Source organism: Telopea speciosissima, chromosome 2 (genome assembly GCF_018873765.1).
Source record: "Telopea speciosissima isolate NSW1024214 ecotype Mountain lineage chromosome 2, Tspe_v1, whole genome shotgun sequence".
Classification (NCBI taxonomy): domain Eukaryota; kingdom Viridiplantae; phylum Streptophyta; class Magnoliopsida; order Proteales; family Proteaceae; genus Telopea; species Telopea speciosissima.
In genome coordinates, this window is record NC_057917.1 from 74424863 (window position 1) to 74440975 (window position 16113).

Consider the following 16113-nt stretch of genomic DNA (forward strand, 5'->3'; position numbering starts at 1 on the left):
AATTTGATAATTTCTGCATCCTCGCAAAGAGCTCTTTAGTGTTTCCATTACTCGTCTGATAATGCATCATCATCTACTCCTTGACTTGTGACAGCCCTCTCATCTGATCCAAATCAGCTGTTAATCATTCATCCACTCTCACTCAATCCCACAGTTAAGACAGTTTTTCTCTAAAATAAGGAGGAGCCACCACAATAGTCCATCTGTCGACTCTCCACCCATTTAAGTGCAAATATGCACTGTTTCAGTGAGGATGAAATAGCTCTCATAGCTTCAAATTACTTGTGGCTTCTTTATTTTTGGGATAAGAGAAATTTTGTCTTCCCAACTAGGGGAATCAACAATCAAAAAAACACATCTTAACTACTTTTGCAAATGAACAACATACTTCTTCAAGTCACACTTCAATCATGCCTCTAAGTCAATCGAATCTATTCAAATCCTACCAAGAAAGAATTAGTCAAATCAATAATTCCCAGAAAACAGAATATATGAAATGTTCAAGTTCTTTTCACCAAATAACAACAAAGAGCTTGTTAGTATGGATACAATATTACCAATAACAATGTCAATACAAAGTTACTATAGTGTTACCTTCAGTTTTGTTACTGTTGTTTAACCTGTTTGAATTAAGAAAACTTTATCATGTTTCTTTTCTGAACTCGAATCACAAAATTGATAATAGAAAGTGAGAGATCAGCAACATTTTCAATACGAAGGAGAGAATTTCTCATATCAATATCCACTGTTTAGAATGACTACAGTGAAGAATTTTAATTGTTCTCTTGTATCCAAGGAAAAAGAGGATCATGCGATACCAGAGAGCAGTAAAAACAACTATATTCAGGCCAGAACTTTCATCACATCCATATTCCAAAACAAACATAAGCAAACCAATCCACGACAGCTTTATTCATTGTAAAATCAGTCATATACACACCTGTATGGAAATATCTGCACCTTTTTCTGCACAGTGAAAAATAAAAAGAAATTCTAGGCAACTAGATCTAGACACGACATAGGTACAGCTTTTCGGAGAGACTTTTCTGAGTAGGGAAGAAAGTAAGGGGGAAAAATACCGCAGGTCAACTCAACAAACTATACGTGAGGTATAATTAATTAATCTCAGAATTCAAAGAGAAGTGAGGGTTTAAGATATTGGTGTATCGAACTGTTGCTTCAGGAGAGAAAAGGGACACAGGAATGTTAAATTCAAGCTAACGAGGAAGAGAACAGAGGGCTGTGCTACTCCTTATTACCGAATCTCTTTGCAATGATAGGACGGACATCATCAGCATCAACCAGTGTCTCTAAGAAGGGAAGTAATGAAATTAGTGCACAGTCAGATGGGTCATCAAACCAACTCTTAATAGGGATCCCATTATTCACTTGCAACCGGAAAACCTGAAATCATAGAAGAGAGAGAAAGACGCTTCAATAGTCAGGAGCTAACCACATCAAGAGCAAGGTTTTCTTTGGGAAATATTACTATTAATCAAACTAATGTACCTAACTTTCACATTTTAGTAATTAGTATAATGCAGACGTGTCTAAATTGAAGTTCAAACCTTGAAGGAAACAGTTGAGCGGTATCGCCCATGACCACCAGAAAAATTGGATCCACTCAGTTTTCACTTAATTTATTAATCAAAACAGTTAGGGTTCAGCTACAATGATGATGATTTTTTCATTTACTTAGTAAAAGTGGTCAAAATAAATTTTAAATCTATTGTAAAGCTCATTTCTCAATCTATCAAATTGTAAAAAGTCAACATTGATGTGGATTTGTTTGAGCATGCTAAGAGGAAAAGTAATACCTGAGGAGAGTTGTCAATTATGGCAACTTTTGCCAGATCAACTCCTAAAACTGTCAAGTCTTTGGTGTAGCTACCATCTGAAAAGATGCATGATTCACGATAAGCGCGTCTTGAGATAAGCTTTCCTTCCGGATCCAGTATATTCAGAAGCTCTTCAGCATAGGTACTTAGACTGGCAGTGAAGACAACAACTTCAAACATCTCTGCAACTCTCTCCAAGAATGTCTGGAGATAAGGCCTTTGTCGCACATAAACAGTGTGCTCTTTCATGTTGAAGAAAACCTGAAAGGTGAAGTCTGCATCATCACACTGTTCCAAGGTTGAGTGGACGAGTGTTTCTGTAAAGATGCAAACCAGTTATAACAAAGTTTAGAAACATCTTGCGTATCAACAATCACAATATAAGATAACTCAGAGATAAAACTGACAGGAAACTAGCGAGAAAGAATATGAACATGTGAAGCTCGATATGTAGCTCACAAGCTACCACGTATTAAATAGTCTCAAAGGATTCAATTCCCTGCATCCTGCATGGAATGGAGTTCAAGTTGTAAGACAAGCAAAAATAATCTTTGTTGCTTATGCAACTACCAGAACTATGGAGACAGGAGAATCGGTCGTGAAAAAGCCTGGAGACCATTTAATGTAAATTTGAGATCTCATGTCAAGCACGTGCAAAGTTGTTCAATTCATGTTGCACTCACACAAAGGACCATGAAGAAAGTCATTGTTAAGATTGGGAACTAGATGAAATAATAAAACTTAAAATTATAGAATTCATAAGGAATTGGTAAAGCATCAGAGAGAAAGTAATAAATAATATATGTAAGACCACTTCCTTACCATCCAAATCAAGTACTAGGGTGACTGACTTCCTTTTTCTTGTTTCCTTTGGCAACAACATAGGCCTAAATGATGTAACCACATCAGATAGGTCATGTAAATTTTTGGTAAACAAATGTGGCTCAAAAGAGTCCCCTTCATCCAAGTCAACATAGTGAGAGTTAACATCAGGCTCCTGGTCACAGGATTTCATCTGATGGATTGCCAGATACAAACATGAATCATCAGAATTTGTCACCACCTCTTCACACACCTTACCGTCCGGTGCGTTGCTTGGTCCAGCAGTTTCCTCTAGGAAAGGCACTATCATGTATCTCTCAGCCATATCAGACATCATATTAGATTCAGTACAGTTGTAACCAAGAGAGGAATTGGCCTCTGTAACATCATCAAATCCTATGTCTCCATTGAAAGATAAACCAGCAAGACTCATGTCAGATATAAAGAAATCTGATACATTGCATGTTTGATAGTCACTTGAGCTACTGCTACCATCATCACTTTCATCAGCAATCAAATGTGGCACATCAGGTACTTCATCACTCCCGACTGAAAAATTATGAAATAATAAGCATATTGGACACAGTATTCACAGAAAAAGGCGGACATAATGAAACATCCAGCAGATATTACTTAATGATATTTGACATTTCCAATTGTGTTCCATCAACGAAAGGAGACATTTATGGAGATCATTAAATGGAAAGCTTAAGACAACTCTGAGATTCCATGTAAAAGCATCTGTGGACAGACTTTAAAAGTAAAAAATTATCAAAAACAGGGCCAATTGGTGATGACATTGAACCCTAACATAAATCAATTTATATGAAAGAAGCAAGAAATAAGGAAAAAACACTAAAGAACATTCACTATAGATCACAGGGTCATACTATGGATAGAAACTAATCATGGTTAATGGCGAAGGAAATGTATGGCAAATAGATATCATTATGATGTAGATCACAAGTACAATGTTAAGTACCAGCAAAGGAGGAAGAAACAGGCTCATTTTCTAACCTGCGGTTCTTGATAAACCAGTTTTCTGTTTCGGTTTTGAACCAGTATTTGGTTCATACTTTAGTCCATTGTAAGGATTAGTTTTATGCCTTATCATTTTTTATTTAATTATTTAATATCTTACTGTACATGTGGGGAACTCTAAGTATGATTCCACACCTTTTTAAATTCGGTTTGAAGAATTCTAGTCTAGGAAAAACTCCTCTTGGAGTTCTTATTTGTTTTCAATTCTTTTTCAGTTTTGGATAAGGGATGATTCCTAATGGTCAAGGGTAATTCCAAAACCAATCTGAGTCTACTTACCATTACTCTTTATATATGTAAGGGCAGCCTTCCCCATGTTTTTAGTTGAATAAAGAAGTGGCTTTCTGCCTCATACGGTTCTGTGGTGATTCAGAATTGCTGTTGATATAGTGATCCAGTAACATGATTGGTGGTGATTCTAACCTAGGCCTCAGGTGGTGATTCCCAGGTCATATCCCAATCTTTTCCTATCTTGTTCTTCTTTAACTACAATCTGATCTCAAGTAAGTAACTTGTGCACCAGTTTTCTGTTGATTTCTGCTGTTTGCTTTAGTCAGAGACTCGGATATTGTGGTTACAATCTGATTCCAATTGGGAATTTTTAGCTCAGTTGCTGGTTGATATTGTCCATTAAACTGATCAATTATTTTCCGTTGCTCCCTGAAATTGAAATCTGTTTTTGTTGCTCTGTTTCTGAGATTCCTTACAGCAATAGAACTTCTTGATCTCAGAATCCAACCCTTGGATTAATCCGAGATTCTGGGATTCTGAGATTTGGGCCAGATCAGGTTCTCTGATCGGCTGTTATTAAAAATCTTAGATTCTGTTGAAATGACTGACAGTGCTTTAAGGATTGGGAGCTTGATGTGTAACTACGGGGGTTCGGTTGGTTTAGTGTGTTAGGGATAGTTCTTAATTGTTTATTTGGACTGTATCAGAATTTTTAATCCATCCATCAGATTTTATTCAAAGTTCACAGAGCTTTGAATATAGTTGAAAGCCACCTTCAACCAGAGTATTACTTGCATCTAACCTGTTGATTGATTGTTATTAAATTTCTCCTCAAGTCTGAAATTCTCAAAGTCTGCGATTCTGGTTTTTTCAAGGAATTCTGATCTCTAGTTCTTAGGTGATTTAGAACCTCGTCACATTAAGGTGGCACAGGGAACAAACTTAATTATGGCATTACAAATGTCATCAGGTGTTGTGCCCTGACATCACAAACCATAATTTCACTCCATCAATCGGGTTAAAGTTAAAGTTATTTATTTGTTTTGCCTATCAAAAATTCAAATTTAGGGTATGGTTTTGCTGGACAAGCGGGTCCAGAGAGTCATTCTGGATGATCATCTCACAGCCGTCCATTTGCTTCCGTTTAGATCCTAGCCATTCATGTATCTTTTAATGTATTAGTGTACAGTTCTTTGAAATGGCATAGGAATTAAGTATTTTGATGCTCAATACAACAATGCTCTGGGGCTATCATCTTCCTTATTAATAACTGAGAGAAGAAATTAGGGACAAAGATTGGGTTTCTCCACTTTTATTTCTTCTTGATGCATGGGTGTCTCTGTGTTCAGTCTCGTTCCCGTCGACAGAATCGGCCATGTTTTGCGTATATCCTTCACTTTCGTTCAGCTGTGGCCCTATAAGGGCTAATGGAATGTCGCTTTCCTGCAGGCTGGTGCTTTATTAAAAAGACTTCATGTAAAGCTACATTTCTAAGCCCTTGTGGAGTGAAAATAGAATATAAGATGACAAGTGGAGTGAATAACCAACTTGTATACCAAATCCCTTCACAATGCGAATGTGACAGATATTTAAAGCAAAGTACAATGGGAGAAAAGAGATCTACAAAATGAAATGGAAAATTAAGTTCAATTGACATAACTTTTAGAAGTATACCTGCATAGTTTTGAACTTCTGGTATACTCTGAACATCATTGGGCTCCAAACCAGGTGAGAAAATTGTTTCCAAGTTTGAAGGGAAGGTGGGTGACTCCAAAGAAGGTGAGAAGATTGTTTCTAAGTCTGGATTGCACAAGGTTGATGTTAAATCCTGCAAATCAATGAACAGTTGTTACAGACAGCATCAATTTCGTCCATTGGTCATAATCACAGACTTCACCAGACAAACTGAAGCCAACCAAGAGGAAAAATCAAAAAACAAATCATCATCTTCAAGGGAGAATTGTCAGTGTCCAGTTAATCAAAAGTAAGTTACAGGAACTCAGAGATGCTAGCAAAATTACTAGTTCTGATAGGATTGCTGCACTTATTTTATCCCTTTTAAATGGTTAATGGCTTAATCCCTTTTTCTTGCTTCTGATTCAGCTCATTGTTACAGTCCTTTTTATGTTTCTTTATATTGAGGAAGCAGTATTGGTGGATAACAGCCTAACATTGAAGCACTTAGTTCTGTCATATAACAGTTCAGATGGGACTAAAATTTTGTGGATAGGTAGAGCCTCAGGTATTTCAGCCAATTGGAGATGGCCAAGTGGCAAAAACAAAGCACTAAAAAAAATCCAGGATTACCAAGGGTGCACCGCACTACTGAAGGAATGCATGAACATATATGGGAGGTATGTCAGTACATGGGAGTGTAAATGATTGAAGTTGGGTCTGAAATCTGACATGTGTCCAATCCACACCATTCCCTAGATATACAGAGGTCTGAATTGCCAAATCACTCTTCCACATGGCAGAACAAAGTGCAACCATCCAAAGATTCCATGTTAATACTAATACCATCAACCAGAAAAACTTTTTCTTTACTATAAAGTGAATAATGAAGAACTCTAATCATATATAAAATAAAATGAAGTAGTGGTCTTGAGCTTCACAGTGGCAAAATATAAATGTACAGAACTGTCTGAGATTTGATCTTTAGGTCATATTTTCTTGCACATGCCACAATTGGATGAACTCTCTGTACATCCATGTGATAAGACCCCACACCCATCTCATTATCAAATTTCAGCTGAAACAAGAACTAGAAATGAGTAAAAAATTACTTCAGATGTTGACAAAATTACAAGAATGCTATTTCACAGTCCTGGAAATTAATGGCTTTTTTTAAATTTCTGCAACTTTGAATTCACTTTTTTAAGGCACTTCCCTACTTGTTATGGTCGTGAACTTGACCGGTGAGATGGGCAAGGATCCTCTACAGTCCATAGTTGTCAGGCGTCCAGGCGCTTTGGCCGACTTGGGCGCCTTGGTCGCCTAGGCGGGTGCCTTGAACGCCTTGACCACCTACTTGGTGTCGCCTTGATTTTTTGACTTCTCCACAGCCTTGGGTCACCTAACCGCCATGACAACAATGCTCTGCACATGGACCCATCAATGTTTGCTAATGTGGGCAAGTCATGACAGATTCCAACTGTCACTATTATATCGTTATGAAAATCTTGACCCTACCATTATTAGCATGCAACTCTTCCAGCATCTCATATGACTTGAACAAATCAGGTGTTATTTCGAGCATAAAACTCACTCAGCACAAGCAAGCACAATTTTAATTTTATTAGTACTTTGGTACCTCCAAAATGAGACAATTCAATCAAAATAATAGGGCTCAATTTTCACTTAACAGCAAGTAGCTACATCCACCCATAAGTAGAACCATAGGCTAAATACCACAGCAGTATAGGAACCACAATAACCAATGAAACAGACTAGGGATCAGTCCCAAATCTGGCCACATATGGGTCTAGGGTAGCAGCACAATACCTCCAATATGTGGGTGATCCAATGGTAGGATTGACATAAGAAGAGGGGAACAGAAATTGAAACTAGAGAACTCAGATTTAGCAACTATCAGATTCTCACAAACAGTAGGACAGATCACCCTCAAATTTGGATCAGTCCTAGGGTTGAGGTAATGGAGATAACCCTCTAAATATCTCAGCCAATAGATGGCTATATTGAAAGCTATGAACAAAAGCTTAAAATAGAAAGTAGTTTCTAAAATAGAGAGCTCACTGTTATTGCCAATCTACACAATGGATGGAGATCCACCTGGACGATGGAAGGACCTAGGGAGTGTACTGAAACTCCTAAAGATCACAAGGAACTGATGGGTTGATTAACAGCTATGAGGGAAGAAGTTACAGCAAGAAAAAATCCAAGCTCCTGCAACCGTAGGGTACTGTGAATGAGAATGGGTCTTGATAACAAGCTTTCCTTGATGTATGTGACACTCCTCTTCAAGAGGACAATGAACAGAAACACAATCTTCAGGAACAGGCCAAGAAATAGCTTCAAAGCCTTTCTGGAATTTCAGGGAATGTAGAAGGAGAAGAGGGGAAAGGGAAGGGATATGACCAAGGCCTCGCACCTATGTCCTAAGTCGGTCTCTCGCCATGCGCACTGTCTCTCACAGAAAAAGGGTAAACAAAGCCAATTCATTAACTTCGATAAATCGTGGGGAAGGGTCTGTGGCCATTACAATATAAAGAGGAGTCTACTACCTCTAAAAAGGAAAGTAATAAAACAGACCCGCATATGCAGTAGTGGTGCCTTGTACATCAAGGAAATAGGAATAACAAAATTAGAAACTAAAGAAACTGACTTATACATCAAGGAAATAGGGATAATGAAATTAGAAACGAAAGATACTACTAAGTAACCAAATTAGTAACTAAGCCAGCTGATAGTAGTTCTACAAAATAAGCCCACGATTCTGGTTTTGGGTAAACCAGCAAACACCCAGACCCATGGGCTTGGTCTGGCCTGAACCAAAAGTCCAGTTGAAGAAAGATGGGCCTAGTATGAGCCTGGTTCTTCTTATTCCTGCGGCTGTACTGTTTGTAGTGCAGCTAGTCTACATCATAATATTTCCCAAGAAACACTAAACTTCTAAAATTTTCCAGATGACAAACAATTAGGACTCCATATGTTTCCAGGTCAAAAACCACGTAAAGGAAATTTTCAAATGTAACCTAGAGAAAATGTACAACTTTTCGTATGAGATTTCGGAAAACTTAAACTTGACATTATTAAGCACTCTTGTCCAAAATGAAACCAAAAAAAATTTGTATATGTTATGTGCTCAAATTGCAAAATACTATATAATTCTGGAACTTAAATCATACCGTTCTTGAAACAGCTGCAGAATCAACTGAAGACAATGGTGACACTTGAAATTGAAGGGGTCCTCCATCCCCCAATTTTGAGTCATCGAAAACTTTGTCATGTCCCATATCTTGTTGAGATACTTCGATGTTGGAAGACACTGGAGTAATGATAAGAATTGGTTGTCACTGAATAATTATTTCACAGTATAATTTCTTTTTCAATTTCCCAAAAAAAATTCCCACTATAAGGCAGTAGCGCTGCCAACAGGTTGGATTTGAGTATTGCATATTCAGTGATCTGAGATTGAATCCAATCCCATCTGATTATTTAATACCCTATTACTGGAAATGAATTTTAAAATACTTTAATAGAATATAATATGCACTTGTACCCCAAAAAAAAGGGAAAATATGTAAGGGTATTTTCAGCCAACCTCAAAAATAACCATGGACTTTGTTTCACCGACGTTACTAGATTCAATTTTCAATCTAATTCCAGTCTACACAGTTTACCTTCTATTCATGCACATGTTCTTCAAAAACTCCCCATTTATAGATTAATCCTTTTAGGCTCCGTTTGTTTCCATAAACCAGAAAGAATCTAAAATTAAAAAATTACATCTACTTTAGTGTCAAGAGAGTCATTATATATGTATAAATGATTTCAATCGGATCTGATCTAGGGTTTTATTGAATTTGATAGGATTATCAATTGGATAGCTTTTTATAATACCATATCAAGACCTTAAAATCACTCTAATCAAATCGAATTCGGATCATATCTTGATCAAAATTCGATCAGTAATAGGCAGAACACAACATTAGAAGTTGAACCTTTGAAAAAAGAAGATGAAAAAGGAAGACCGTGAACCGAACAAACTAGAAATTTATAGTGGCTCATAAGACACCAGAGAGAACCAAGATAGAACAAAGATGTAACGGTTCATAATAATTTAGTTTCCTCAATTTGCCATTCCTAATGTCAATATGGCAAGTTTGTGCAAGTGTACTGGTAAAAAGTATAGTTGCTTACCATCCTGAGAATTTTGAAGAGAAGTGTCCAACTCTGCTTCTTGTTGAGATATTCTGACTTGCAGAGATGAGTTTTTGGATATCTTACATGATTTATTGCTTACCCGGAGACCGTGGCCTTCTGTTAAACAACTCATGTTAGGTTTGGTCTTCATTTGTAATGCTGGCATTTGTCCTGTGTTATTAAAACAAGTACCAATTTAATAAGCAGCAGAAATTTTTAAGACAATCTACAGATACTAGAAGAGGAAAGCAACAAATTCCATGTTCAATCAATAAAAAATACTTGTCTTGTCTTTTTCCCTAGTAAGCAAATAACATAGTTGTCAAAGCATCGCCTAGGTGACACCAAGGTGTGCTCATGCCTTTTGGTAAAAAATGAGACCAGCCATGATCGACAAGGCGTCACCTTGTCCATCTTGGTCAGGCATGTGACCTAGGTGACTGCCTTTTTGTATTGTGTTTTTTTTTTTCTTTGTAATTGATGTCGTTTCTGACTTTGTAATTGGTGGGTACATAACTTAAATACACTGTCAAGCATGGAATAATACATGTTTATAAACCAAAAAAAAAAGTAGGGAGAAAAGAAGATGTGTCAACTGTTAAGTGTGAACACTCAGGAATCCTTCTTCACCGCAACAGTGGCTCAAGTCAACACCGACTGCTGATCGACTGCGATGGTGCGACCTGAACCTCTATTTTTTTTTTATTTCTTCATATTCTTCTTTTTCTCTGAATCTTTGCTTCTTGTTTTTCTTCTTCCCGGAGGCATTCTTATTCTTCTTCCTTTTTTAATTCTCCTTCTTATTCCCCTTCTAGATTCTTCTTGCTGCATGCTTCTTCTTTTTCTTGCACTGAATGTTATATTGGATTACAGTCATCTTTCACATGGTTATTGGTTAATAATTTGAGCATATTCCTCTGATATGTATTGCTTTAAATTGATTATATTGCATTGAACCATTGACCGTGTATCAAGTCATCCTGAAAAGCTAAAACCTACATAGTATGCATGCCTAGGCACCTGGCGACCGCCTTGGTTAGCCTTGTCACTGTGACAACTATGGGAAATAAAATTTAAAAAAGTCCCTACTTGTCAGCCAATGTATTATACAGTAAAATAAGTTTTGAGGACCATTACAATAATCAGGCCTCCCTGAAAACAATCCTAAACATGAAGATATCCCTATCAAGTACAAATTTCATCCAATTAACCCAAACTAAGCAGACAGTGATTGTACTGCTACACTGAAATTCTAATTGAGTTCGGAGAGAAAAGCTGCTGTTAAATGAATATTGGAAATTTGGAATACTAATAAGACTAAGATTGGCAAATGTAAGGTTTGGGTTCAGATTATGGTTCAGGCTTGGTGGGTTAATGGATTGAAAAGAAAATATTCTTCTGGTAAAGAAAAGATGGAGTTCTGAGGGATAGTTGATGGATTTTCTGTAAAAAAAAAAACAGAAGAGTCCGGTTTCATAATGAAGAGGCAGATTATGGCTGCACAGGAAAATTCGAATTAAAAAAGAGAGAAAATAAACTATGTTCTGAAACTTCATATGATAGAGAAAATTAGCTTTCAGTACAGCCCCATATATAGACTAGTGAAACCAGCTCCAAATTAGGCTAGAACTAACACAACCCCCCCCCCCCCCCCAACCCTTTATGATTAATCTTTATTCTAAACAAAACCCAAACAAGTCAAGAAACAAGGGGTCAGCTCGGTTGGCAAAAGTCCAACTCCTCAAATAAGAGGTCATGAGTTCAAACCACCTTGGGGCCTATCCTGGTAATATAATATATAAGCTCCTGATTAAATAAAACAAAAAACAAAAAACAAAAAACCAATAAATGAAGAGCAAACCAGTCTGGGGCTGCCACCCAGTATATAAACAACAAACAGTTCACTTTAGTACCCCTCCCGCCTCCCATCCCCCAAAATAAAAAAAGTTAAAACAATAAATCAACAGACCTACACCTACCCAGAACTCCATATATCAACCACACTGTGACTTCACTCCAGGTTCAACTTAGAAATTAAATAACCTCTAAACTACCAACCCAAATGAAAATTCACTGCAACTAAATACTCCCTCAACTAAACCCTATAACTGATCATGAAAGTACCCCCATCAAAGCTGGCCCTGGCCACTTTGTTATGTAGCATGGGAGGAGGATCTCAAAGTTGGTAACACAAACTCAGAGTCTCAGAGTTAAAAACCTTTAAAAGGAAGCACCATCAAGAGATTGGTTATGATAGAAGCAAGGGTATGGGGAGTAAAAAGAAAAGTGTCCATCTCGATTCTACGAGAATTTTTATAAAAGCGTTTCATTTGCTTCTCTTCCATGGAAGTTTCATTTTTCCAGAATGTATCCTAATTTTTGGTCTAATTCTTCTTCTGATGATCGATTCAACTTCTAATAAAAAAGAAATACTTTGGTTATATTTCATCTCTTCAACAAGTTTAGTAATGAGCATAACGGCCATATTGTTCCAATGGTAAGAAGAACCTATGATTAGCCTTTCAGGAAATTTCCAAACGACCAATTGCAACGAAATCTTTCAATTTCTTATTTTACCATGTTCAACTCTATGTATTCCTCTATCCGTAGAGTACATTGAATGTATAGAAATGGCTATAACATAGTTTTTGTTATTGGTATTAACAGGTACTCTAGGAGGAATGTTTATATGTGGTGTTAATGATTTAGTCCGAATGTTGTTGAGCATTTTTTGGATATCAAACGGACCTCCCCAAAAGGTAATTTTAATGTGGATGATTTACCCTCTTTTGCAATCAGTTTTGCTGCAGCACCCACTGCTCTAGGTAATTGTCCACCCTTTACGACTGTGATTTATATGTTATATATGGCCGTGCCTAAGGGCATATCGGTTGAAGTAAATTCTTCTTTTTGATCAATCAAAACCCCTTCCCAAACTGTACAAGCTTATTCCAAAGCATACGGCTTTCTAGATGTATATGATGATATCTAAAGAGATGGATCCTATATGAATCGTATGATGAAGTACCACATGAGTGGATATATAGGTATCCAAATCTGCCGAATCACTCATGTTATGGCCTACATCCTAGGTCTCCCCGTTCCGTCATATGGGTTATGTTCTTCATGTAGCATTCAGACCTATTGACTAATTACGTCGATACTTCCACATATTACGGGTAACGTAGGAGATGTCTCTATTTTTCCCCCAGGGGATCTTTAGAATTATTGTGGCTTAGATTTCAATTCTCCTCTGACCATCAAATGAAATGTGTATAACCTGTCCTTCTCTCTTTGAAACAAGGGGTGCTCCCGGTTCTGTCGGTGCTTCAACATAGTTGTCACGGCGTCTAGGTGACCTAAGGCGCTGGAGAGGGCCCAAAATCAAGGTGACACCAACAAGGCGCCTGGATGCCTAGACGACACCTTGACAATTATGTGCTTCAACAATTTTGTTTTGTCTTATCCTTTTTGGCTGTCCCAAATTGCTTTCCCATCACACAATTAAGTAAAATATTCTTAATAAATTACCATGTTAACTCCAGCATTTCTTCGTAAGTGATGCTCAGAGGTTTTCTCATCATCGATGGGGTCTATTTCCTCAAAGCCGTTACCATCTGATTCCATAATTCTCCAGTCCTCAAAAGGGAAAGCTTCTTGATTATCTTCCACTTCCCATTCTGAGAAGGGTATAGCTTTAGTTCCCAACATTACATGGACTCTTCTACACGAAGATATATCCATTCAAAAACGCTTCACATTCCAGCACTGTAAGACTCTTGGAATAATGAGAATAGATTTTAATCTAAGACTCCACATTCTCTCATGGATAGTTTCAAGGACATTGATATAAATCAGTGATATTCATTTATCACTTCTACAGATATAAAATAAAACAATTGAAGTCCTGGGGTTTAACATTATACAACTCTTGGATAAGTCACTTAGCCCTGGTTTTCTCAAGCTTGATGAGCAAGTGCCCCTTAGACATGTCAGACTCTAACCCCATGTCTATGAATTACTGACAGTTTTTAATTTTTTGTACATATTATAACTGATCTTCAATGATTGCAGTACAAAGATATTGTCTATTAGGAAGTCCTTGATAATTTTCTTGTCTTACTTCAATGTATTTCCATCTTTGTACAGGAAACATAAGAAGCTGGAACAGAAGAAAGCATTAAAAACAATTTTTTTTTTTTGGGTAAGTCACAGAATATAATCATAATGATCTTACATCCTTCCCCTCAACCGTGTAACACATGGAACTATCAAAAGTTACACAACTTCCTTGCAATTGGGTTTAAGGCATGGATAAGTGCACAAAAAAAGGAGGGTAAAAAGAAATGGTACTTTACAATAAAGAAACCCAAAATTTACAGAGCCATGAAAACCTTCTGTTTCAGAAGCCACTGCCATTAAACCCAATCATTTCATAATTACTCAGAACTTCATAATCTACAAAAACCCAATTAAACCAAGCCTAATTAAGAGTTTTATGAAACCCACGAACAGCAGATTCCTCTTAACATCAAGCAACCGAACTTGTTAATAAAAGTATCACCAACAGAATAATCAATTCTAAAGTGAACTACATAAAAATTGAAGTCAACCAACCAAAGTCATCTCGATAAGAAAAGTGCATGATCGCCGATCCAATTTCACAGCGACCAACAATTCACAAAATTAAACAAAACCCAGTACAGAAAAACAGAACTAAAGACAGCACAGAAACAGTAATCCCATAAAATATAACAAGTGTGGATGAAGTTTCCAACAGCTAATAGACACCCACAACAAAAAAAACGAACTTTTAGAAGAATCTTCACATACCTGTACAGAGTAAACCCCCTTCTCTTCTCCTCTTTTCCTCCCGCACTTCGGTCTCTCCCTCTCTCTTTCTCAGCTGTAATAATCAGAGAAAGAGAGAGAAGGGAGAAAGAAGAGAGAAAGAAGGTCTAATCACGACCCTTCAACCTCCACTTTAGAGCTTTGGAACCGTCAGAGAAGCGGATGTCGCCGTCCCTAAGATCTACTCACGAACGGCTAGGATACGATTTGCACTTTCTCTTTTGTTAGTTTACTGTTTAGGACCCATAGAATTTGGACACGTTGATTGTCCCTGCCCATTCATTACCACACACGTCGACACGTGCTGTTGTCACGGAAAGTGAGGAAGCTTCACCCACACTTCATTCACTCGAGAGTCGAGACGAGACGAGACTCGAGAGAGAGAACAGCCGTCGACTTTTAGGCTTTTAGCGCGTCTTCCATTGACTCCATGTGGGTCCCTCACCCGTTACCAAAAGAAGAGAATCTTTGTTTTCGCCGATTCCTTGCTTGTTGCAACAACCATCGATCATCAGAGATTCAGAGACTCACAGAGTCCACCTAGTCGTTAAATCTGCGCCGTCCACTCTGTTTGGCTCAACGGAATCATGATGGTAGGATTCCAATTGTGAGACACGATGGGTTGTTAAGTGTGTGTGCCACGTTAGCATTCGAAGTGACTGTACCCCGTACGGAAAATTACCGGAGTCTCACTCCTGTCCCCGAAACGTTCTAATCCGTCACAATCAAGGGAAGGGGGAGGTTTGTTTGTAAAGGCAAAGCAAAGCAAAGCAAATCATTTGTAGTTTCGGAACCATTCAATCATTAGCTCCGACATTCATGTCATCACAATCAACGCCCAACGAAATGAGGGAATTTAGGTCGGGTGGAGAACTTGACAATTGACATCAATGATTTTTACTTCTTTTTCGTTATAAAATCTCTGAAGTTGATTGGAATTTATTTTTGAGAGGATGGTTTGAGTTATCGGTATCCGACACCGTATCGTATCGTATTGTTAGTCATGATGGTTTCGGACTGTCGATGACATTGATACGAACCAATGGGTAAAAAGGTCAAAAAACTTAGTTAGAAAATCAGGGGCAAACTTAGTGACTGATACCTGATATGATACCGAGCACTAAAACCATGAGTCTACACGTTACCCGCATGTATTAGTAGAGATAAAAATCCTCTACAATCCTATAATCTTACAGTGTTGTGCAGTACTACCTTTACAGTGCAACACGTGGCACAAATTGATCTTGTGGATTAAAATGATTTACACCATTTCATGAATCTCCAACCTGTTTTATTTATCAGATCCTCCTAACCCGACTAGAATGTAAAACCAAATCAAAGTAATAGGAGCTTTGGGGATTTCAAACTCTATTCTTTCCCTCTCTCTCGGTTCATCTCCTTCCCTCCTTCACAGTGGTGTGCAGTGCTTATATTATTCTGATTT

The 16113-nt window shown here is 37.6% G+C and overlaps 1 protein-coding gene across 1 annotated transcript; it reads right to left on the reverse strand.

Annotated features, from left to right (window-relative positions):
- Positions 1-886: 886 nt before the first annotated feature.
- On the reverse strand, positions 887-14689 carry LOC122652472. Its single transcript, XM_043846216.1, has 7 exons — positions 14652-14689; positions 9816-9989; positions 8801-8940; positions 5607-5760; positions 2661-3209; positions 1818-2155; positions 887-1404 (listed from the first exon to the last, which is right to left on the reverse strand). The coding sequence occupies exons 2-7, from the start codon at positions 9982-9984 to the stop codon at positions 1246-1248; spliced, it is 1509 nt and encodes a 502-aa protein (XP_043702151.1). The 5' UTR covers positions 9985-9989; positions 14652-14689; the 3' UTR covers positions 887-1245.
- Between the last annotated feature and the right edge of the window lie 1424 nt (positions 14690-16113).